Source organism: Melopsittacus undulatus, chromosome 7, assembly GCF_012275295.1.
Source record: "Melopsittacus undulatus isolate bMelUnd1 chromosome 7, bMelUnd1.mat.Z, whole genome shotgun sequence".
Taxonomy (NCBI): Eukaryota; Metazoa; Chordata; class Aves; order Psittaciformes; family Psittaculidae; genus Melopsittacus; species Melopsittacus undulatus.
The window spans coordinates 3963699-3990900 of record NC_047533.1 but is presented as its reverse complement, the minus strand read 5'-3'; the positions used below and the strand labels follow the sequence as shown (position 1 = coordinate 3990900).

Below are 27202 nucleotides of genomic sequence, written 5' to 3'. Positions count from 1 at the left end.
TCAAATACAGAAATACCTCAAGTACCAAAAATCATTGTAACCACTTCTTTCAGTTCTCAGCCACATCAAATCCTTTACAATCCAAACTGTTTTCATACTCATTTTAGACCAGTATGATTTTGAAATCAGAGAGTAAAGGGGTGAGGCACACAGGAGCAGCAGTTCGAGATGGATCGACATTGTTGATAAGCAACTTTAAAGGCAAATGGATGTGTGCACGCACAGAGAAGCAACAAATAACTGGAGTATCAAAATAACACGTAGTACAGGTTATGTCTGCTTAGCATGTAAAAAGCAAGCACTATATATATACACTTTAACAAATATCATTCTGTTCCATTGATAGATCCAGAACTTGTTAATTTATTATAAACACACACAAATGCAAAACTCAAGCACAGGGTTGACAAAGCCATTAGTTGGAAATAGAAAGAAGGGGTTTTGGTCCTTTTTTTCCTTTAGATATCCTTTCCTCCCCTTTCTAAGTCGGAAGCTTTATTAATGCTTTTTATCCTTGACTCATAATTTATTGTAGACAATCCAAGCCTTGCCGCAAACACAGAAATACTCCTTTTATATGGCTTTGGTGTATGCATAGTAAAGAACTTTGCATTCACAAAAGTGTTAAATCTACCCTTAGAGCACTGTACAAGGATGAATACACTAATTTTTACCCAGTTTGATGGGTAGGTCCTGTCTCTGGAGCACATAATGACGATGCGGAGAGCACAGAGGTTACCATATGAATCAATTCCACAACACTCAGCATGTGACCAGAATAGCTAAGACCTTATCAGACCAAAACTACCATTTTCTGAGTGAAACAGAGTATTTTCAGAATACCCAGTAAGTTTTTAACAAACTTCTCTATGTAACTTGGATAAATTTGGGCGTCTTGAGGGGAGGTACATGGTGCATCTTCAGTTGTAGTAAGAACCCAGAAATATTTAATGACTGCATAATAGATAGCAAATACAATATGGAACACAATAATGAACTCTCCTCATTTCTACATAAATTATCTCTGAGAGCAACAAATGACAAAACTTTGCTGTTAATAACGTACATTTTATGTTACGTATCACAATGTATAGAGTATGATAATTAACATGACACCTATTCAAACACAATAGCTGTAACATAGGATAGGTAGAATAATTACTTATATTACGTGTTTGGAGTGAGAAAGCATTCAGATGATTTACACTGCCAATACTTGAAGCATTAAGCCACAGAGGGCTGATTCTGAATATCAAAATGATAAAGGCTGAAAAGTATGAAATAGTACAGGAAAACATATAAACTTGTTTTTAATATAGAAGAATTATCACATCCAATAATACAAGGTTTAGTATGCAATCCATACCAAACACATTTATCTCAACCAATATGACTGACACTGTAAAATAAGTATACTATGAAGTTATTGTCACTAGAAATCATAAACTTCCTTTCCCTTGTTGAAGTATTATATCACACCAGCATAAAAATCAAACTTGTTTCTTTTTACACATAACATAGTTCCACTAGTTTGGTGACCTTTCCTGCTTTCTCGCTTGTAAAACATAAGGATAAATTCACAATCATCCCACCATCACAGCTAGTAATTTCTGCTTTCCTGGAGTTTAGGGAATGTTGTCTCAGTTGCAAAATTAGGTGTGAATAAATCTCATTCAACAGCTAAACAGTGAGGCAAAACAGTAAATACTGTTAAAGATAAAGCAATAGTTGCAATCTTTCCATCCTCATAAGTCAGACAAGAAAGTTTTCATTCAGTTATTTAAAATTAGAAGGAGAAAACTCTCAAAAATGGCAAGCTGGTTTTCCACACGTAGTTGTGAACAGAACACGATACTATAGATACACATCACACATACACATTCATGATGCCTGCAATGTAGAGTGGAAAAGACTTTACCTGTGGAGAAAAATGATGAACAATATTCTCTCAAAGAGGAAAAGGACATTATCAGATGTCTCACACAGACTTCACTGAATTTACTTTCACTAAGCACAACTCCTCTTTGCATTCAGCAGAAGCCTTTTCCAGAGAGCAGCAGCATCATCAGTTTGGGACTGAGAAGTCACATGTTGTCAGTTACTGTCTGTCAAACCTCTGCTGTCTGTAACATGTAAAGTCCCCCACAAAAACCAGAGTAACAAGATCAAACAGGGATGTTATTTGCAGGATCTTATGAACAGGGGACCTGTGAGCTGAGAAGGACATGAAAACCATGCAGATTCTTTAAATCTTGACCCACAACAACTGTACAGGAAAAAAACATATATCTAGAAATATAGCTATTAAAAAGAAATAAATCTGTATGGTTGATGCAGGCATTGCTGTTTCATTGACTTGAGAAGTGTATGGTGAAGATGGAGTCAACCTCTGCATCCTGCAGTAGTTCTGCATGGTTTTACTGTCTTTGCTTGTCACTTTCTACACCTACCCACACATTTCCTGCTGTTATGTTTCCCCTCTAAACCCATTTCCCTTTTGCTATTATTTGTATACCCATTCTCTGCCATTTTTCAGGATCTTACTCAATCCTGAAGCTTCCCTTGATCATACAATATAATCCTTGATCCCATTTAGGGGGTCCCAAGGGGTACTGGGTATAAAAGGGTATTGATCCTGCGTGGTAATGGGTTAAAACTGAAACAGCAGAGATTTAGGTTAGATATAAGGAAGAATTTCTTTACTGTGAGGGTGCTGATGCTACCACCTTCAAAATAGACCCAATAACAGTAAGCCACAGACACAGTGACAAAACATGAGATGAACCACTTGCACTACACCTTCGCTTTCAGTGCTAAATACAGCAGAATTGAGTAGCTCCTGGTTGTGTTTGACAGATGCTTGTACTGTAACGTATTAAAATGAGAAGTACACCCTTCCCTCATAACTGTAACAAACCCTTACCCAAAGTCAGAATGAAATAGGAAAATATTTCCACAAACTGTCTGCAATTAAATGTGGGAGTTTTTCCTGCTTCCTAAAGAACAGCCCTCAAGTGTGAGATAGGGTAAAATCCTAAACAGGACTGGCGATGAAAGTAAGAGTTCAACACTCAGTTGCTGGTAAGTTGCTTAAGCAAAACCGTAGCTATTGCTGGAACAGAGACTGCAGCACATTGCCTGCAGCTGAAGTAACTCTTCAACTGTGTTTGAAAGATATTTTATCTGTATTTTTGATTAACAGAAATCATGATTCAAGTTGAATGTTAATGTTTCCAGGATGCTCAGCTCCATCACTGTGCATATTTTATTGTCATAGCTACTTGACTTGCCAGACAAACATCATTTTGCCATTCAACTAATCACAGATCTTGGTCACAGAATTAAGCAACCAGATTAATCCAACTTTGAGTTAAGAACTGCGTAGCTAGATTTTTCAAGGACATTAGGGCAAAAGAGGAATGACCCTCTATCACAGCCACTGCATATGAGCACAAATAACTCCTTATAATTCAAATCCATTAGCAGCAACTATTACTCCTTAAAAATAACACAAATCACTGTCTGCACTTTGCCTCTGCAGCCTGAGGAAATGGACCTGAATGAAACGGGAAACATAAGTCCTGTTTAAGAACCACTTAGTTAAAAGCACTGTAAATTGCATGGAGAAGCGCTTCATTTTCCATACACTTCTGATACTTACATCAAATTCATTTAATGCAGCAGCAAGCTCTCCAATGCCAGTGTGCCCCTTGTTCTCATCAGTGGGTGAAGTGGCCTGGGCAGCATTGGAGATACCAGCAATTGCTTCTTGTACTTGCTTGAAGACATAGTCTCTGTTGGCCCTCGTGGCTGCAACGTCAGGGTGACGGAGGAATGCTTGGGATGCAGTGTACAGCATAGTGGCATTCTTCTTCAAAGCACCTCGAGCTGCAGCCATTTCATCCCTGCAGTGAGGATCTTTCAGTTCCTGTAGGAAAAACCACCATTTTTATAGTTGTAAATTAAAGTTCTTGCATTAGAATGTGTATAAGCCTATGCAGCTTAAGCATCCAAGCATAAATGCCATCCAGTGATTTTGCAGAGATGGAATCAATAGCAAAATCTACCATAAAGACCAGGTTGAATGGGGCTTGGAGCAGCCTGGTCTAATGGAAAGTAGCCCTGCCCGTGGCAGGGGATTGGAACTAAAAGATCCTTAAGGTCCCTTCCAACCCAAACCATTCTATGAATCTATGGGAAATCCCCCACCTACCCAAAAGTGTCCATTGTGACTATTACGTTCTGCTTACAATATCTTCTTAGCCAGGAGTCTATATGCTTCTCTTATTCAAAGACCCACAGAAAATCTACATAAAACATTCAAAACTACTCTTCCTGATTGACTGGCTTCACCCTGCTAACTCCATAAATACAATGCCAGTGCAAGAATCCTGTTGCACAAGGGTGTTTGCCATATTTTTATATATACTATGTCTTTTTTAAAAAGGTTTACCTTATAATTTCATTTTCAAAAATCAAAATAAAAACATTACATTGATTAATATGTTTTTTAGTTATTAGAGACCTGTCTTTTGTTATTTTCAGCCTTTATTAATGTTTTGCTCCATTCCTCATCTCATTTAGTGTTTGTTTTAATGACACACTTTGTTTCCCCTGACAACAAGCATCAGATAGTTTACAACATTATGAGGATAAGATGACACTGTATTATTATTTAATCCGTTAATTTCTTTAATTACAGGATATATCAACCTGCCCATGACAGCCTTTCAAACATTAAGTAAGGTAGTCCTGACAGTACTCCTAAGAGGATATGGAGGACCTGAATAGTTATGTTCACAATAGACTCTATGGCAAAAATTAAAGAGCAGCCCAGATATTCTGGATTTAAAGGTTCTACACACTGACAATTTAAACCACGCACGATTGATGGGCAGCAGCTTTCAGAATGAGTTAAGTTCCTAAAAACTTTATCAGGCTACAAAACAGAAAAGATAAATGAACATGTATGAACACATAGGTAGCAAGTTGTCATGCTGTCAAGATTTTCCTGTTGTATGGGAAACCTTCCTGGCATTGTCAAAATGCACCTTAAGAAGAAAGTTTCAAAAGGTTTACAACTGCAGTTTTCTGTTCTCTTTTCACACCTCCAATAAGAACTTAAGAGACCTATTCATTGGCTTTCACATTTTTCTCTTTTTCCCCATATTTGTAGCTATAATTCCACTCAGGATGTCCCTGAACATATGTAATAGGACTGTTCATATAGTGATTACATCCTACATTTTTAAGTCATTTACTTTCAGTCTAACTCAAAAAAAAAGAGTTATATTTTATTAAAAGAATCCTAGAATGATTTGGGTTGGAAGGGACTTTAAAACTCATCCAGTTGCAATCCCTTGCCTTGGTAAGGGACAGCTTCCACTAGACCAGGCTGCTCCAAGCCCCATTCAATCTGACCTTGAGCCCTTCCAGGAACATCTGCATGTGAAGCACATGTGATGGTGGTTGTTTGATAAGCCTATACAATAATACATAAGAAATACAATAACAATACAGAAGTATATTATCATTACTGTAACAAAGAAATTTGTACATAGATGGATGACTATGGAAGGCCAGCTTTCTAAATCCACTGTGCTATGCTATATAAAAACAACACACCCCTGAATGACTGGTTGTACTCAAATACAGCCAAAGCTGGGGAGACTTTACGTAACTCCACAGCAACAGCACCATCTGGACTCTTACAGAGAACAGTGTTCAGGAGAAAATTATCTTTATTGCAAAGTTGTATAATTGCAGGCATTGAATAAATGTTATTATGACTTTCTGCTCTTTTTTCCATCTGCCTTAGTAATGACAGCAGAGCACTTGCCTTTTTTTAAGTATCTGAAAATTAACAATAATGGTTTTAAGCACAAAGGAGATTTCTGCTCTTCCTGAATTTGAATTATGCTACACCACCAGAAAGCTCATGCTTTAACAGCTGTCATAGTGACCTCAAATCAGCATAGGTTAGAATTAAATGGGAATAATCATCAACTGAAAACTATCCTTAACCTCCCAAATCACTCGCCTCTTCACCCTTCATTCTGGTATTAATTAAAGCCACTGAGAAAATATTCTTAAAGATATTGCAATTATGGAAAAAAATCATCGCATTCAACAAAAATCAATAGGATTAAATTATAGGCCATGACACAGCAATTACTTATTGCACATTTTAAACCACACTTAGATGTAAGATACAAGATCTCTAGAACCGAGACTGACATTCTTAATGACAGATTTTAAGGGAACTCACCTGCTGTCGCCTTGCAGCAACATAGTTCAGTTTTACCATCTCTTTTCCAAACTCTTTAAAGCGATTTGCTAAGTCTTGCTCATTTGTTGCATTTTTCACTGCCTCTAGTGCTTCCTCCACCTAGAACATAATATATCAACTGTGTTAGCACTTTAATCCGGGTGTACTCTTTGACAAAGTCTATAACTATTCTACCCAACACTCTCTATTATATGGACCCAATTTAGCTTTCATGTCCATCACTCTAGTGGCTTTATGACAGTCCCACTAACTTTAATTAAGTTTCTTAATAGAGAAGCTGTCTAATAGCCATCCTGCATTACTTTCCATTTACTGTACTTTGGTATCATGTGAAACTAATGTAAAAGGCATAACTATATTAATTTCCCCTGTCATACTTCCCAGATGAAATACAAATTAAATATCTGTGGGGTTAACAAAAAATAGATTAATATGCTCTCAATGGGTGATACAAGGTTTATAGGAAACAAAGACAAGTTGTTCATTCTGGACAAGAAATAATGTTTAAGAAGGAAACCCACACTTACTACTAAGATTTAAATTTACCCTGATAAATGCAAACCACTGTATCTTAGTGAAATAAATGAAACAATAGGTTAAAACCAGAATATATTTATTGTTTCCTTATTCTCAGCTCTCAGTTTTCCTTTCCACTTACTTTAAATTTGAGGAAAGAACCTACCAAAGAAAACATACCAGCAGTTACTCAGTCATGATGTAGCTAGCAGGCAAAGATATAAACCCCCAGTTATACCACTAAGCTCATCTATCAAATCCATTGTGAAACTTTACTTTTTGTACAGCAGGAAAAAATATCTTAAAGGATAAAATGCTCTTTTCGTACAGCAAATAGAGGACATTTTCCTGTGACCGGGTGGGAATTCAAAGTTGTATTTTTCTCCCTCACAAGATAAAAATGCAATTCTGAGCACAAAGATTGAGAAGTGAAAAGCTTCCATTCATCCTTCTACAGCAAACCTATAGCTTCAATTCATGCGAAAGTGCAAAGACTTTCCACATTTTTTTTCTTCGTAGAGAAATGGCTAAATGTGATAGGAAATGCAACAGCAGAAGGTTGCAGCTTTCTCTCCAGATGCTGCTGGGAAACATAAATTCAGCCATAGCTGGTGTCTAATGAATTCAGAATGACAGAGTCCTGTGCTGAACCTGCCTTTTCATCATTTGTGTGGTCCTGTGTTTTCCTACAAGCCAGAGAGGATATTTTTCTTTTGGGGTTTTACCTACTTACTAAGGACCTACAAATTATGGGGCAGTAGAGGAGCAAAACCATATATTTCTATTGAAAAATGTAGAACTCAAGCACATAAATCCATCTCTGTTATGTTGAAAATCTTGTATCAAGCCAAAGAGTTGCAAGCTACACCTTGTTCAGAATCAGTTCCCTTCTCTTTTACTCTCAAAAAGAACAGCAGCTTTTAGAGCTGAACAATGACTGCACTAAGCACCAACACCAATTACAAAAGCATCATTCTATTTACTATTTTGTTTTTGCAGCAAATTCCTTGCAAAAATATCAAAATCCTGCTTTCATATCAAGAAGCACTGACTTTACCTGTAACTTCCATCTTTAATGTATTTGCAATGTCAAGCACAGGCATGAAAAACTTATTAATTGTTTTTGTAAGTCCTGCCAGCTCCCTATTAAGTAAAATTGCTATAGAATCCACTTTGATAATCAGATCTCAAAAGATGCTGATCATACTCCATTGTGTCAATCTCAAGCCCATGAAATTCCAAAATGAAGCAACTGGTTAGAAGTAGTAGAAAGCCCATGAGCACAAACCCCTGTTTTATTACAATTTACATATTCATATTGGACCAAATTCCCTACCCTCAAAACACTGTGACTTCACTCAAATATACAGATGTGTTCCTGATTGGCTACTATGCAATTAATTATAACAGACTCCTGTGTAAGCATTGATCATATACTATATTAATATATGTTATGATTATTACACAAGCTTCACCACAATAAGCACTACTACTTATTTTAGTAACACAAAAGATAAGCTGAAATGACCAAGTGTCCTTCCAGAAAGCATTTGCATATATTCACTCTAAAACAGTAATTAAAATGCACTACTTCCCATGAAGTCTGGGGAAAACTGAAGTCTTCAATGAAAACTGATTACAGTACATTTAAGTATAAATCAGGCTTCATAACTCTGACATGCAAAATGACTTTAGTTTATTAATTTTATGGTTAAATTACACCAGCCTTTGAATGTTACCTTCAATATATCAATATAAGAGCTGTGTCTTCATCAGTTTTGTAAAACATATTTTTCCCCCTAGCAATAGAAATCTGTAACTAGTTTGTCTTATAAAATGGTAAGATAAAAACATTTATACTGTCAACCCTCAGAAATAAATTACACTTTTTAACCTGGGGGAAAAAAAAAATATCAAATTTAAAGTTCTTAAGCTGAATTTTCTTGAAAACAACCAGAGATGACTGACTTCTCAGAAACAGAATTCACAATAACATCTGATAAATGTTACAGAGATTACAAACCATGCTACCGTACACTGCCCTTGCAAATCTAGGGTGCAAGCTGTGTAAGTAAATACACCTACTCACAGAACAGCATAGGATACTTGTGCTTTACATAATGGAGTACCCTGCTGCAACAGAAGGAAGAAATCTCAGATATGAGAACAATATTTCTCATTGCTTGTCAAAGAGCTTGAAATAAAATTCAATCATAGTGTTAGGAAAAAGCTCTTGTTTGTAATATTAAAGTGTCTCCCCAGCAAAAGACTTTGAATTACAGTTGCACAGAGGGTTACAGTGGGGAAAATTAAAAGCATACTTGAGAGAGACAATGCTTGCACTGCACAAAATAAGAGGCACATGCTGACAGCTACAAGAGCAGCACTTTATTTATTAGAGCAGAGCTCGCTAGAACCTCTGTTGAAAAACCTGCCTTTTTCATTATGGAAACCGTTTTCAAACCATTTAGGTTATCTGCACAGTTTGCAAGTTGAAGGGTTCTACTTGTTTTTCTAGAACATATCATCATTGTACAGTGACACTGTGAAAAAGATATTAAAACCAATAAAATAATTTTGGGACAGATGTTACAAGGAACTAAGTCTCCATTTCTTCTGCTGGTCTCACACATGCACTCTGCAGGCTTTTAGCATTTTTATATGATTTGTTGCAAAATTATGTTTTATCCTAGAATCATAGAATAGTTAGGGTTGGAAAGGACCGTAAGATCATCTGGTTCCAACCATGGTGCCATGGGAAGGGGCACCTCACACTAAATCATGTCACCCAAGGCTCTGTCCAGCATGCCTTTGAACACTGCCAGGGATGGAGCATTCACAACCTTCCTGCGCAACCCATTCCAGTACCTCACCACCCTCACAGTAAAGAATTTCTTCCTTACATCCAATCTAAATGTCCCCTGTTTAAGTTTTAACCCCTTGTCCTGTCACTACAGTCCCTAATGAACAGTCCCTCCCCAGCATCCCTGTAGGCCCCCTTCAGATACTGGAAGGTTGCTCTGCGGTTTCCACGCAACCTTCTCTTCATCAGGCTGAACAGCCCCAACTTTCTCAGCCTGTCTCCATACAGGAGGTGCTCCAGTTCCCTGATCATCCTCATGGCCTCCTCTGGACTTGTTCCAACAGTTCCATGTCCTTTTTATGTTGAGGACACCAGAACTGCACAAAATGCTCCAAGTGAGGTCTCACAAGAGCAGAGTAGAGGGGCAGGATCACCTCCTTTGACCTGCTGGTCATGCTCCTTTTGATGTAGTTAAGGATACAGTTGGCTTTTTGGGCTGTAAGTGCACACTGAAGCCAGCTCATGTGTTTTTTTTTCTCACCAATCAACACCCCCAAGTCCTTCTCCACAGGGCTACTCTGAATCTTTTCTCTGCCCAGCCTTCAGCTGTGCCTGGAATTGTTCTGACCAAGGCATAGGACCTTGCATTTGGCATGGTTAAACTTCATGAGGTTGACACCAGTCCACCTCACAAGCGTGTCAGGGTCCCTCTAGATGGCATTCTTTCCCTCCAGTGTCTCAACCAAACCACACAGTTTATTTCACTTTGTTTATTTACTTGTGCCGTAGAAGTAAAATAGTCCAATACCAATCAAAAAACCTATAAAAATTACATATCCCAGTTTCAACTGCAAAGTCTTTTAATATTCCTATATAAGAAAACCATGCATGGTGGCAGCCAAAAGTTAATAGAAATCCACACCAACCTATCTGGAAATCTTTAATTCCTCTTTATTTTTCATCTTTGATAACTGATTACACACTTCTACTACTTTCTCACTCCAAATTAAAGATTCTATCTTTTAAGGCATCCAAAAATCACTCAAAGAAAATGGAACTGTAGTACCTAAACTCAGCCACAAGATAGCAACACTCTACAAGTACTGAAACAGTGGGGATGTGAGTTAAGTAAATGCATCTCTTCCCAGAAGAAAGCTGCTTAACAGTACTAGTCCAGTACTTTTTTACTTCAAGTCTCCTAATATTAACTTCATCAAAATTAGAAAATCAATGAGACTAATGTAGAACTGTGTTCTCTCCTACCTCTTTATCAGCACTGTAATTAAAACATGTGAAATACAGTGTGAAATATGAACACTGTTATCCATTACTGATTGTTCCTTATTTTTCTACACACAAACTGTTCAAAACTGATACAGGGCATTAAAAATACATACGATTTTGAGGTGTGACAGAAGCCTCATGACATCAGCCATATCAGCCAGGATGAGCAAGCGGGTGACAGCAGAAAGCAAGGCACGGGCAGCCCGCACCATGGTACCCCGTTTCACAGAGGAGCAGGGGTCATCAGCAAACTCCGAGGAGGCAATTCTCATTGTTTCTCCTAGAATTGGGAAAATAAAGTAATTAAAGAGAGGTTTTACACTTGTATTTTTCCCAGAAAGTATACACAAACTAACACTGTTAGGTAAAAACTCCAAGGCTTAGTTACTGGGTATTGAAATGCTCAGGAGAAATAGCTTATAAAACATGTGCAACTGCCTCAATATTCCCTATCTTTTCTTCTTTATTACCAAACTGTTCTTATAGAGCAGGGACCTGTAACAACTAAAAAGGAAACCAAACTACCAAGACAGACTGCTGAGTGCAACCAGTACAATGTAAGAAATACAGCAGTATGTGGTACAGAAATATTGAAGTCACCTTCACTGGTAGGGAGAGGACAGAGCAGAGCACCCCATCAGTATCATCCCAATTGCATCTCTACAAATTCTGCCTTCACACTACATCCTTCTGCTTCAACTCCTGCTCCTCAGTCTTACTCTGCTCTCCATGTGGAAGAGTTATCATTCTTATGAAGAGAAGACATTCCCCTCCCTCCAATCATGGACTCAATCTTATAAGGTCTTTTCAGCCTAAATGATTAACAGTTAAACCAGCACTGCAAGTCCACCACTAACTCATGTCCTTAAGTGCCACATCTACACATCTTATAAATAACTCCAGGGACAGTGACTCCAGCACTGCCCTGGGCAGCCTGTTCCAATGCCTGAGCACCCTTTGGGGAAGAAATTTATTCAAACATCCAACCTAAACCTCCCCTGGTGCAGCTCATGGCTGTTTCCATTTATTCTATCACTTGTTACATGGGAGAAGAGACTGACCCTGACCTCACTCCATTCTGCTTTCAGGTAGGTGTAGAGAGCAATAAGGTCCTCCCTGAGCCTTCTCTTCTCCAGACTAAACTCTCCCCGTCCCTCAGCTGTTCCCCATCACACTTGGACCTTTCACCAGCTCTGTTGTCCCTCTCTGGCCCTGCTTCAGCAATTCAATGTCTCACAGTGAGGGGCCCAGAGCTGCACACGGGATTCAAGGTGCAGCCTCACCAGTGTCCAGTACTGGGGGATGATCATTGCCCTGGTCCTGCTGATCACACTATTGCTGATACAGGTCAGGATGCCACTGGCCTTCTTCCCTACCTGGGCACAAGCTGCTCATGTCCAGCTCTGTCAACCAGCACCCCCAGGTCCTTTTCTACCTGCAGCTTTCCAGGCACTCCCCCAAGCCTGGAGCATTGCATGGTGCTCTTGTGACTCCAGTGCAGGACCCAGCACTAAGCCTTGTCAAATCTCATAATTTGCTTTGTGACCATCACTGCCTTGATTTTATTGCCCAGTCTCCTCTACTCTCTATCTATTCAGCATCCCAAACTGTCCAGATACCCCTACTGCTGCCTCTCTGTGGATGAAGCAAGACACTCTTTTGTATAACACATAAAATTTACTAGTGCCTGGACAAATTATTCCTGTTAAGTCCCAGCACAAGCATTTTATTCAGCACGGCATTTGGTAACTAAATCAAGATTTTTAAGGATGAACTTTACTTCTTTTTAGCTGATGGAAGCATTAAGAAAGAATAAATGGTACTTAGTGTTAGCAGGACTTGAAAACTTCAATTCTTTCTGTAAAGCTGAGATCTAATAGCTTCCAGCTAATAATGGAAATAGTGCTTTTAAAGGAGTAAGAGTAGGACTAAGTAGAAATGCAAAAGGAAGACAAGGAGAACCTGAAGAAAATATATGATTAGAGAGAAGGGTGAGACAAGGACAGCACAATACAGAATATGCAAGATACCAGTGGCAAAGACCTTGAAATCAGAAAGTGGAAACTTCCACCCCTATTATATACAGCAAGCAATGCATTGCACAAGTGGGCATTAAAGGTTTTTTTAAAGTCATAACCATCTTTAAAGATTTGATAATCTAATGTAAGACAACACAGAGCATGAAGCTCAACCAAAAAAGTAAAAGTTACATTTACTTAACATGTGGTTAACATCATAACATCAGATAAAATCTGATTTTGAAGAGACTCAATAAGTGAAAAACAAACACCACACCACTATTAAACTAATAGTTTAATGCAGTAGTAATTAAAAAAGAATGACATACATCTTTTCCTTTCATATATGACTCACAGAAGGCAGGAAAGGGACTTGTATGATAAGATGTTTCTTATTTTGTAACCCCTAGAAAAGCATTAATATAACATACACACCATATAGAAGCTGTGAACATATACCAGTTCATAATTTTCCAATTGCAAAAGTTCCCTGCAAATAATATGGTTCTAGATGTAGGAAAATGAACCTGGACCTGTCATTGAAACTAAAATCTAAGTATTTATACAAATAAATATACTGAGAGCATTATTGCAGCATGAGAAGTAAAAGCCAACTGATTCCTAATTGTGATGAGAACATCAAGAATTGACTAGAATATAGAAATAAACTTAATATGAAATTCTGAGGAACCAGAAAAAAAGATTGATTCAAAAAGCTTATTGGAATGTATTTGAATAAGCCAGTCTTAAAAACTGTTATGAACTAGCAGAATATTATTCTAAGGAATAGGGAACACATGCCTGAATATCTACCTTCAGCACTATAGGAAATAGGTGATTACACCACTTCTTAACAGTGTCAGCTGGATACTAATGAACTGAAAATGCATCATCTGCCTTCAAAAATAAAGAAATGGAAGAAAAAAATATGTAGTAATAAAATAGTAATAAAAACAAATAATCACAATTAAAAGATGTGCTATTAATCCAACCTATGAGAAAAACACGTGTTAAATTACTTGTAAAGGCCACGGAAAACAACCCCATTCACAGAAAAGGTCCCTCCTCACCCAAACCATTCTATGATTCTATGAAACCTCTAAACCCAAGTTGCAGGAGCTCACTGTCTCCATGATCAGGAGCAACTAATGTGTCAAGCTCCAGTGCATGACTCTTGCTCAGAGCCAGCTCTAACCAGGTTAGACTGTGCCAGGCTGATGACTGAAGATCCAAGTTAGTGTATCTGCACAGGGCTGCCCTGTAGATATGCAGCTTTACTACCTTCAGACTTATTTGGGTATCTCCAACATAGAATCATAGAATAGTTAGGGTTGGAAAGGACCTTAAGATCATCTAGTTCCAACCCCCTTGCCATGGGCAGGGACACCTCACACTAAACCATATCACCCAAGGCTTCATCCAACCTGGCCTTGAAAACTGCCAGGGATGAAGCATTCACAACCTCCCTGGGCAACCCATTCCAGTGCCTCACCACCCTCACAGTAAAGAATTTCTTCCTTATATCCAGTCTAAACCTCTGCTGTTTAAGTTTCAACCCGTTACCCCTTGTCCTATCACTACAGTCCCTAATGAACAGTCCCTCACCAGCAACCCTGTAGGCCCCCTTCAGATACTGGAAGGCTGCTATGAGATCTCCACACAGCCTTTTCTTCTCCAGGCTGAACAGCCCCGACTTGCAAAAAGTACTTCAAATAAGCCAGCCTAGCTATGGAATACAATCCCATCAATGCATTACTTGGAATTCTGTTGTGGCTATGCCTAATTACTGTCTCAGCTTTCCTTATACTGCTACCTTTTGCTGAAAGCTCTGCATGCAAGTTGCTTGTTTTCAAACTCAGCATTTTCTAAAGCATCATAAATTTCAGCAGTTTCTATATTTAAGTTTGGTTATTATGACCTTCTTTTCAAAACACAATTTTATTAATTTATATAATAACACTTTAAGCCTCCGCAGCTGAATCAAAGATTCATAGAATGGTTTGTGTTAGAAGGGACCTTAAAGTTCATCCAGTTGCAAGCCCCTATCAGGCAGGGACACCTTCCACTAGAACAGATTTCTCCAAGCCCCCTCCAACCTAGCCTTGAAATAACAGGTTTAATTTTCACCTATCTTGCTACTATACTGCAATCAGGCTGAGAGGCAAACACCATTTGAAATGAGATTTTATATTAACCCAAACTTTGCTATTATTAAAAAATGGAAATAATTCTGTTTAGTGTAGAAAGTCAGAAAGAAAGTAATTCTAATGTGAAATCAAAGCATATATACATTGCTTTTAAGAGCATTGTAACAACATTTAAAACACTCCCAAGCGGTATAGCTTCTCTTAAGATGATACAAATAGTGGGGGAAGACTTAGTGAATAATTCCCACAGTGCAGAACACCCATCAGAACTCTTTCTCTTATTATATTACCATTACAACTGTGTGTTTTTATTATGATTTCTGTGTAGTGTATCTAGGATGGTAAGTTAATAATATGCCATTTGAGTAGGAAATTTCTAAAGGCTCATTTCTAAGGCTGATTGCTTAGATTTCCAGAAGGTTGACAAAACTCTCAAAAGGTTTCTTAAGAGACAATGAACAATTACTGTCAGATTAAAAGAAAACAAATTGCTAAACAGGATTGTTGTATAGAGACCTCAGAGCAGCCTTCCAGTATCTGAAGGGGGCCTACAAGCATGCTGGAGAGGGACTCTTCGTCAGGGACTGCAGTGATAGGACAAGGGGTGATGGGTTCAGACTGAAACAGGAGAAGTTCAAATTAGATACAAGGAAGAAGTTCTTTACTGTGAGGGTGGTGAGGCACTGGAACAGGTTGCCCATGGATGTTCTGAATGCTCCATCCCTGGCAGTGTTCAAGGCCAGGCTGGACAGGGCCTTGAGCAACCTGGTCTAGTGGAAGTTGTCCCTGTCCATGGCAGGAGGTTGGAACTACGAGATCTGAATGTTCTTCCAAACCCAAACCACTTCCAGGGATGGGGTATTCAATCCAAGATGAAATGGCAGCCAAAGCAAGCTTTGGATTTTGGAATCTGATGCCTGCAGTTTATTTAGCTTCCATTTTGGTAGTGAAGAGATTCCACCATTTTCTGTGAAATTAATAGTCTGTAACTTCAGGTAAGTAATGAATATTGAACTATAAAAGAAGGAAATAATATTTGATAATTGGCCAGTGGCACCAGGAAAGCAAGCAGGAAACTTATCTTAGGTTTGACTACCCAAGGAGATACTACTAGCAAATATGTTTGAAAACCAACACTGGTGGGCAGAAGGAAAATAGGTGGAGGGTCAAAAATACAGTTTAAAAAGTCTGGATTCATTATTTAATCTTAGAAAGCCCAAGTTCAGTGAAATAAATCTCAAAAATAGTTATGCAGAAAGTATTAGACATAAGCAAATTAAAAATTATTAATATAAAATTCATAGCAGGTTGTTTAAAACATGGAAAAAAACTATTAACAATTTAAAGTCTAATAACCTAGAAAAAAATAGCTGTTATAGTAGAGGAAGGATTGTCTATCTCAGTGCCAATTAACATTTTTATCCTTGTACAGCAATGGTATCAGACCATTCTTAGGCCAAAGGTACTGATGGAGCTACAGCAAGTCAAATTATTTTCCAGAGAAACCTTTTTATCTGGAACAAGCCAACCCTACTTATCCTTTTATTTCAAACTCATTTCAAGTTATTCTGTAATCCATATTAAGTTGCTTCCAGTGAAAATTAGGTCAACACCAGAAACACACACGTCTCAAGTCATCAGGTCTGCTTCCTTGTCACTGCCAACAGTCATGTCATAATATAATTACTAATAATCTTAATATGATAATAACTACACTCATAAACTAATCAAGTTTCCATCTTAGAAACAGCTCAGACATTTAACCCGAATTAATCCTACTGCAAGTAGGAAAGGCATTCCAAAGCGAACTCCAGAATCTGATAGGTTTCTCTTTTCATTAGAGACACTTTAATACCACACTGACTGCATTTGTAGATAGATTATATCTATTTCTCCTCATCCCTTAAATTTAAGTACATATTCTTCCACTGTGTTTCCTACTGTCCCTGTTTCCACTTCATGCATTTTTGCGATGAGCCATGACAGATTAAAGGCAGTACTTCAGTCTCTTGTTGCATAGAATATCCATTCCAATTAGCCATCACAGCAGCCCTATGAACCAATTATGTTTCTGGAATACATTTGATAAGAACTGCAGTTCCTTACAGCATTTGCAGCTATGAGAAATACTCACCTACACCATGCAGCATTCACATAACTTTTTTGTTTGATACAGTGTCAGCCACTTTCTTGCTAGGACCCAAACACTAAGTTATTTGGCATCTTGCTTTGAGAAAAACCATGCATTTGGTTACACGTTGTAAATGAAGTCTTAGTTGGGTTAGAAAGTCATATGAAAACCCTAGAACTTTCTGTGGAGAAAGCCCCTATTAACCACACAAGAAATGTGTATCATAAAAAAAAGAGAGGGGGAAAAACCCCAAAGACGCAGAAAAAAAAATCAAAACAAAACCAATAACAACAGGAAAACCCAAACCAACAGAAAAATCGCACTCCTAAAATGCACCACTAACCAAAAACCTAACAGTGAAGTTCAGCTTCATTCCTGTATTCTAACGGCTACTGCTAGGACTACTACCTGGGAGTGTATTTAGCAGGAGGTTGCAAAGAGGCCAGAGGCAAGCTGTCTTCATCAGCACCCAGTGACAGGACAAGGAGCAGACACTGAGACACAGGAGGGTCCCTCTGAACATCAGGGAACACGTTTTTTGGTTTTGTGAGGGTGACCAAGCACTGGCACAGGTTGCCCAATGAGGTTGTGAAGCCTCATTGGAGATACTCAGAAGCTGTCTGGACACAGTCCTTGGCAAGTTGCTCTGGGTTGTCCTCTTTAAGCAGGGGGGTGGACCAGATGTGTCCAGTGTTGCCATTTAGGTTCTGGGATCTCATCAGCTTTAGAAGGTTCAGACATAGAGCTACAATCTCCCAACATCACTGTCAAACCACTTAGCCTGCTCTGATGGGATCCAACCAGAGGATTCACCCTATCTATCCTTCCCTGAGGGGTAACACAAGATTATTTTTAGTGGTACTCAGTCACTTTGTCATAATAAAATTACAGCACATGGAAATGGAGTCTTTAGACCTGATTCTCAACAAAACCCTTAGATTTTCAAAGCAAGATATCATATAGTTTTGGATATTAAGTTCAGGCACTCATGTGGGAGCAGTTAAAGATGTTTAAATGTAATGAACCAGAATCGCATACACATACAAGTTACTTGGCAATCTGTGCAAGGCAAAGCAAGTGCTACAAGCTTAACTTCTGCATCAAGCTATCAGCAGAGGATTGCAAAGGTCACCAAAATTCTGAACATCCCAGAAAATGAACATCAAAAAGGCAAAACGAATGTACAACATGTCTCATGTTGGATCCTATTCAAATTTCTGTCTCATTATTAAAGTCTTAAAATGAAATAAGGCCCCAAAGAACTGGCAAGGTAGTAACTGATTACTGCACATCAAAAGTGAAAATCTAAGGTGAAAAAAGGCAGAAAACCAAATTAAATCACTAAATTTATACGTTTTGTCTTGTAATTTTATATACATAGACACATGTTCAAAAACTATGTATATATATGCACATCCATTCAGAATTTCTATATTCTCTGAATATATTTCCAGAAACTATTAGGCTGATTGCTTCCTATTTTTACTGAAAATACTTTATTATACCACTATTTAGGAAAAGCGTTAATAAAGAACAGGAATGTCTAAGTATTATGTGATGTTCTTAGATATGTACACAAAAATATATATACATATCTATGCATGTGTATGCATCGTAAGTAACAAAAAGCAACCATGCTATTTTCATAAATGTGGGTTTCCACAGGATGTAATTTACAAATACTCTGAAAAAATAACCCAACAAAAAACTGTTTAAAAATATCAGTGTGGTGATATTAAGTGGAGTAAAAAATTACTAATATTTAAAAAAATAACAACTAGGCTAAATAACTGTCCTTTACTAGTAAGATTTGTCTTTGGGAATCAGAGGCCACTGAGAGCAGAGGAAAAGAAGGCAGGTGCGTTTATCCTTGGTTAGGAAATGTTTAAATAGACTGGACATAGTCATAGAATCATATAATAGTCATATAATCATTTAGGCTGGACCATTAAGCCAACACTGCCAATTCCACCACTAAACCATGTCTCCGAGTGCCACATCTACACGTCCTTTAAATATCCCCAGGAATTGTGATTCCATCACTACCCTGGACAGCCACAACTATTTTAACCTGTTCAAAACATTAAATGGAAGGCAGAGCTCTAAAACTGAGAGAAGTGCCTCCCCAGAAGTCCCTCCCAACCTCTGTGATTCTGTGAGACCTTCTTCCAGATATCAAACAACTTCAGAAGCATGCAACTAAAGCTGGTATCACAACAGTGCTGCAGCAAGACTTAACTGTGCAATTTCTTAACACTGGAAATCAAGACAATCAACTCTCTCAATCTCATCATCAGCTCTTTTCAGATAAAAATCGCATAATGTAGTGACAAAAGCAAAAGAAATACATTCAACCATGCCTTCTTTAGGACTAATAAGCAGTTTATAGTATCCTGAAAAACAAAGACACAATCTCTTTTTATTTAGTTAAAGAATGGGAATCCTGTTTAGAAGTTGCTCTCTTCAACCAATTTCCTTAAGATACATGACTAAGTTGGAGAAGCAATAATTGTACTTCATTCACCCAGCACACACACACACACACACACTCCTGCTGCCTTCACTGTGCCAACTCCGGCAGGCATTTCTCCCTATAAACACATTTTCTATGAGCTGGCAAAAACCTAACCAGACATAAATCTACCAATTTTCTACTTGCGCATCAGACTCAACTGTCTTCTTTTGCATCAGTCAAATGCCAAAGCCAACATGATGGGCTGAAAACACATTGCAAAATAATTGCAAAATGCATAGCACTTAAATTACAAACTATGAACTTGATTCCGTGGAGTTTACAAAAAGGCCCCATAGACACAGATAAACTTCATGTGAACGCATAATAAGCTGACAGATTTTATCCACTATTTGCTATGGAAATCACTGACTGAATTTATCATGGGTGAAAAAGATATCTTCTGATCTACACGTTATAAAACCAATACCTTATTTAGCCTAGTGGAAGTGACTGTGGATATCACACAGGAAAAAAAGAGCAAAGGGAGGGCTGAGAGCTACCAGTGTTGATTTACTGGCATATTTTCTGGTAGGGGCACATAAACATGCTGTGTTGAGCTATTGGAACTTTGGAAACATAGGCAGACTTAAAGGTAACCATCTACCTATGAAGAAAGGAATGGACTAAAGCTCTCTGTGGTTAATACAGAGAGGAAATGCCATTTTCCCAAAGCCTCGGGGTATTTATTGAGAGATAGAAGATGGTGGACACAAAGCCACAAGCTAGAAAACAGCTATAATCAGTAGGGAATACTGACAATCCTCCAAACACCTGGAAATTATAAAGAAAACAATGACAGTTTGATTGGATGTACCGTTCCTGAGCAGTTCTCAAATGGAAGACATTAATAAAGCCATGGTCTAATTAATCCATCTCTTTTGGATTTTATCTTTTGTTGTATATGTCCAAGATTAAAAAGACAGGACCACTGATCCATGACCTAATTAAAGTATTTTAGAGTGTTCTCCTTGGAATTAGAGCAAAAGCATTTTTATGAAGCTATTCTAAATTATAGCAGTATAGACACCTAAACTAAGCTGCAGATTCCATACAGAAGAGTATTGATAATGCTAAATGATAATATCATGGATTTAAATAACCCATAATTGCTAATGGGTACATGTGAAAAATGGAAGCAGATTTTTAATCTTTTCTTCATGGATGTTGTCTTGTTACTAAACCAAACAAAACCAATCCCTTCAGGATTCAAAGATCTGTAATTTTATCCCCTTTTGACTTGTCTAGAGACTCAAGCAGAGCAGAACCACCTGCTGTCCATTCTAGTAGACCTATCAACAGGCAAGTTTCTGATTCAGGAATAATGAACTAAATCTGGTCTTTGATGGGTGATTTCCCATGTCTATATTCCTCTGATCTTAGTAATCATACTGATTATTTACTCCATATCTTAAATCATCATATTTCATTTACAATACTTTAATAACCACTCTCCATAACTGAAAATTGTTCATTTAGTAATCTCTATTTGATATTGTATAATCATTTGGTAACATTTGTTAAGCATTTTATATTTTCATACTGAGGAATGTATACTTACTAAATATAAACATTTATTAAAATGCTATTCAGAATTCAAACAACTTCACACAAATGGTTGCTAAATCTCCATCCCACCGTCCCTAATATTTTTCTTCTAAATCGTTACTACTATTTTCCCTAAGCTCATATCCCTTTTCACTTGCAGTTGGGATTTTTCTCTCCATCTGTGGAAGATGACAACTGTTCTCATCAATAGATTTCAAGGCCAATGATCATAGAATTATAGAATGGTTTGGGTTGGAAGGGACCTTAATGCTCATCTAGTTCCAACCTCCCACCATTGGCAGAGACACCTTCCACTAGACCAAGTTGCTCAAAGCACCATCCAGCCTGGCCTTGGATTTCACTTGATATTTTCCCATTACATTTCATATACTAGAGCAGTGTCTCTCTAGAATTGATTATACAGAACACCTAGTTCACTTAAACTTGTCTTACTTTGCACTTGACTTAGATAGCGATCTTCCATCGCTCTGTTTTTAAAGCACAATGGCTACCCTTAACTTTAGCATGTATTTTAGTTTTAATATTTGCATAGATCCAATAACACACTATCTCATCCATTTCACACACCATTAAAATATGTTATTTTAATTAACCCAACTACATCTTTCCTAAGGGACTGTAAAATACAAATACAGAAAGGTCAGGTATTTAGCTACATATCAATGACAATCTAGAACAATTTATTCCACCAATGTTGCATTTTAGAAAGAACTTTTCTAATTAATTGTCAGATTAATAGAGTATTTGAAACATCACTGATGCACTTACATACAATAAAACATTAATTAAATTTCAATTAAAAAAGAAAATTATTTTGGATGTGGGAATACATTACTGTTTCTGATTCCTCTTTGCAGCTCTCAGTTACTCTGCAGTTTAACATCCTTCAGGGGGAAACTAAACACTGATTAGCCTTCAGAGAACTGGAGAGCTCATGAACATCAACAAGAACATTGGATGTTCAACATTGTGGCTGGTGTAAGGAACATGAAAACACACCAGACCTCCTAAAACATCAATAAATACAGAAGCAAATTTTAAAATTCAATCTCAACTGAATTATTGCATGGCCTTATTTGTACCCTGGGAGAAGTCATGAAGCTGAATTTCAGTGTTGTACAGAAGACAAGGAAAAGGTTTCTTTTCATCTCAAAGTACCATCTGTGTGATAAATTGGCTCTCTCCTTACTTTGCTTGATAAACCTGATAGTCCAAGGGTGTACACAAGCTACTTTGCTCTCATATTCCATCTGGGAGTGAAGCCAATAGTATAATATCCTTTCCAAGGAAACTTTGTGTGTTTGGGTAGTTCTGATATTGAATCATAGAATGGTTTGTCTTGGAAGGCAGCTTAAAGCTCATCCAGTTCCAGCCCCCTGCCATGGGCAGGGACACATTCCACTAAGCCAGCTTGCTCCAAGCCCCGTCCAACCTGGCCCTGAACATTGCCAGGGATGGGACAAGCACAGCTCCTCTGGACAGGACTGTGGAATGTGGGAGGACTGTCTTCCAACAACCAGTATGAAATAGAACAGATGTCTGCCATGCGGTAAGACAATGGGAGGAATGATTTAGCACTGCAGGAAAGCCTATTGTTTCTTTGTTCACTTGTTAGTTTTTTCCCCAACTTCTATATATTTATCCTACAAACTTGAGATTTCTAATAAAATAAAGGAAGTTTCTTTCTTTTCCCAGTACCTGCAGAACTGAGACAAGATGCACATTCAAAATGAATATTTCACCACATAGACAGAACAGAGCTATTGAAATAACTACAATAGCAATCCCTAGGAAGGGCTGGCATCTTTTTGGTGAACAGTGCATAGTAAATTCGTTAAAATAATTTTTGTAAACCAGGACTAAAATAAATGCAACTGACAAAGAAAAATCTTCTGTGAATTCTATCAATTAAAGCCTTGCATTTATTCATTTAATGGGTTTCTGCATAACAATTAAGGAGAATTGAGATGAATCAATTTGAATGAAACATATCAGGTACAGAAAGGAGCAACATTAGAAAAGCAAACATAGCTTTCTAACATACATGGGGAAGGAAGTGTTCTAAGAAATCTACAGTGGCATTATCCATTAAGATACCGGATTCAGTTTTGGCTAATGTTTGAAGATGCTTACAAATACTGTATCCCAAGCAAGTTAGCAGGCAGATTACATCCATGCCCTAGACACTGTGAACTACATTCAAAATCATAATTAGAATCAGTTCCATCATTCTTATTATCACATAGAAAAAAATTGCCCAATGAAAAGCTTAGTTGAAATTGATTTTTTTGAGATAAGCTTCAGTTTCAAAGGGTTGATATTTTCCAGCATGCCATATTTTTTATCAAAATCTATCAGAAATTCACAATGAACTTGGAGAACAGAAGGAGCAAGTTACTAACACCAGCTCAAGGGAAGCACTGTGAGGAGGTGGGTAGGATTGATGCTGAGATTGATCAGTCTAGTGGATTGATCAGCTCACAACCTGTTTGAAGGGGACAGTTTCATATCCCTGCTAATTTATGCTTTTATACTTAGCTCCTATCTGTGAATGATTTGACAGAAGCAGTATGAGAAGCAGAAACCACCTGGCTCTAAATAGAGCATGTTTCCAAGCACACTGTAGCTCAAGGATTAATATAGAACCACAGGATGGTGTCATAGAATCATAGCAAGAAGTATTGCTTCCTGCCAATCACCCATCTTTGTAATGAGCCTGAGATAAAGGACATGGGGAGATCATAAATGTGACAGAGGTATATGGCATTTCCTTACTATTATTAAAAATCTGGGGAAGAAACAGATGAAACTAGGAAACAGCCTTTTTGCAGCTCCCTGACTGGGATTAAGAGAACAGGTACATTAATGTTGAACAATTTAGGGTTCTGTGGCCAAGAAAGGAAAAACAACAGGTAAATTTTAAACAGAATAATTAAAAGAGATACCCTAGTGTGAGATGGCATAGGAAAGGAGAGAAACAGACCAAGGAGAGTCACCAGCACAGGGCAAGTCTATGGTAGAGGCTCATGATAAGAAAAGATAAGAGAAAGCACACAATAAAGAATACAAAGGAGAACACTTGCAGATTTGCATACTGCAAGAGATAGAAGGTACCCTACATCTTCCAATGAATTAAGTTATTTAATTTCTACTCTCTGTTCACATAATCTGCACACATTATTTGTGGTAACCTATATTTGAGACCCAAAGCAGTTATTTTTAAACCATTAAAGAACTTGTCAAGAATTTTTGAAATCATGCCCAAAGCATTAGCCTAGATGAGAATTAAGCCTATCTTTCCATTTTTGAGAATTACATTAAAAATATGATATATATATTCTAAGACTATAGCAATCTTGTATAGCCCCTGATATAACTATATACATTGGGTCAGTGCTTAAAAACTGCAACAGGTTCTGTACAGAGAGATAGAGTTACCTGAACTTCATACTGTGAAATTAGATGCTGGTGCATCACAGAGCTGATGTATGAACCATCACCACCAGCCAGAAGAGCAGATCAGTACGTTTTGTGTGATAAAAGGTTCATAAACAACATGCTTACTGTTAGATTTTTAACAAGAACAGAAAGAAACAAACATTAGGGAGAGCTGCTTATACAGGTGTCACTGTGGAAGCATATTAAGAAACATGAGAGGTGTAAAAACTGTGCTTAAGTATTAGGAATGATCATCAGCTGCATCAATTTGATGTCCTTGTCAGCAGCTGTATTAGTTCATACAAATTTCTATGACAAGCTAGCTAGAGCATGTCTGTTACTAAATCTAACATATTTAGAGCTAATTGAGCATTTCCACCTTTCACTGAACGGCAAAAACCATGCTGAAATTGCACATCTTTAGTTTTCACTAAGGCAAAGGCAGAAAACAGAGATTGGATTAATCAGGAAAAACAAAGGCAAAGAGAAAAGACAAAAATGTGAAACAGAGAAAAGAAGAAGAAACTAAAGACAAAGAGAACATAAAAAGTTTGTCTTTTCAAGTTCGACACTTTGACAGGGTCAAAGGTTTTACTGAAGTCTAGGCAAACACCCACAGCCTTTCCCTCATGCACTAAGCTGGTCACCATACCATAGGAAAAGATCAGGTTAGTTCTAGTTGGGCTTTGGCTCCATTGAACTTTCTCCCTGCGTAACCACAACATCCTTGTGATCCTGCTGAGTTTCCTGGCTCCTTCTTCTAAAAGTCATAAACTCTTCTTTTTCCCCTGGTTCCAGCCAAAGCTCTCTGTTCAGCCAGACCAGTCTTCTTCCCACCAGGGAAGGCTTTCAGCTGCTCCTGTGCCTTCAAGATTTCCTTCTTGAAGAGTGTCCAGCCTTCTTGGACTCCTTTGTACTCAGAAGTGCCTCCCAAGGGACTCTGTCAACCAGGCTCCTGAACACACCAAAGTCTGCCCTCCAGAAGCCAAAGGTAATAGTCCTGCTGACCCCTCTCCTTACTTCTTTGAAAGTCAAAACCTTACATCTCCAGGGATTGGGAGGTACCACAGAACAAGACAAATAACAGGAAAATGGAAACTGCTTCATCCAGTGGGGAATACGTTAACTGAACAGTAACTTAACTCAGGGACATATCTAGCAAGTTGCCCAGGGAAGCTGTGGTTGCCACATCCCTGGCAGTGTTCAAAAGCTCAGGTTGGATGGGGCTTGGAGCAACCTGGTCTAGGGAAAGGTGTCTCTGCCCATGGCATGGGGATGCAACTGGATGAGCTTTAAGGTCCCTTCCAGCTCAAACCATTCTATGATTTTAAGTTGGCCATAAAATAACAGCATGACTAAAGTAATAAAGAGTGATTTAAAAACACAAGGCCCAGATGAAACAGGTAAAAGGAAGATAAGGCTGATACATTTTTGTGTGAAAAAAAACAAGGTGTTTCATCGAATACTGTAGGAATCACATACTACTAATAATAATGAACAGAGGTTATAAACTGACTTGTCTGCAACTAGGCTTTTTAGAAAACACAGTCCTGGCAGACAGGGAGGAGGAATTGCTATTTATGTCAGTGGTAGGCTGGAGAGTATGGAATGCTGTCTGGGGACAGGTGATCAATTAACAGAGAGTTTGTGGGTCAGGCTTAAAGTGAGAACAGCAATGGGAGACATTACTGTGGGGATCTGTCACAGGCCGCTTGATCAAGAGAACTCTGCGGATGAAGCCCTCTATAGACAAATAGCAACAGCTTTACGCATACAAGCCCTTGTTCTCATGGGGACATCAACCACCCTGACATCTGTTGGAGTGATGGTATAGCCCAGCACAAGCAATTGAGGAGGTTCCTCAATTGTGTGAAAGACAACTTCCTTCTGCAAGTAATAGAGACAAGAAGAGGTGCCCTGCTTGACCTCGTGCTCACTAACAGGGAAGGGTTCATTGGAAAAGTAATGCTCCAGGGCAGCCTTGGATGCAGCAATCACAAGATGGTCGAATTCGAGTTCCTCAGGACAGTGAGAAGAGTGTGCAGCAAGCTCACTGCCCTGGACCTTCAAGAGAGCAGATTTTGGCCTCTTCAGGAACCTGCTTAGTAAGGTTCAATGGGATATAGCCCTAGAAGGCAGGGAGACCCAAGACTCTTGGTTGATATTCAAGGATCACCTGCTACAAGCTCAGGAGTGTTGCATCCCAACTAGAAGGAAGTGCAGCAGGAGGGCCAGGAGACCTCTTTGTATGGATAAGGAGCTGCTGAGGAGTCTTTGAGAGAAAAAAAAAAGAAGCTTATAAAAGGTGGGAGCAAGGACAGGTGGCCTGGGATGAATACAGGGATGTTGTCTGGGAAGCTAGGGACCGGGTTAGGAAAGCTAAGGCACAGTTAGAATTAAACTTGACTAGGGATGAGAAAGATAACAGAAAGGGATTTTTTAGGTTCATTGCAAATAAAAAATAGATTAGTGACAAGGTGGGTCCTTCCCAGAAG

General features: G+C 38.3%; 1 protein-coding gene across 2 annotated transcripts in view; it reads right to left on the bottom strand.

The window, feature by feature from the left end:
• The window catches only part of CTNNA2 (catenin alpha 2), a 499450-nt gene that overhangs the window by 353397 nt on the left and 118851 nt on the right, over positions 1–27202 (bottom strand). For both annotated transcript variants that reach the window (XM_034064746.1, XM_034064747.1), the window contains exons 4-6: positions 11006–11172; positions 6269–6388; positions 3662–3928 (exon numbers count right to left, since the gene is read on the bottom strand). In XM_034064746.1, the coding sequence (XP_033920637.1) occupies positions 3662–3928; positions 6269–6388; positions 11006–11172 (554 nt within the window). The remainder of the gene's footprint in view (positions 1–3661; positions 3929–6268; positions 6389–11005; positions 11173–27202) is intronic.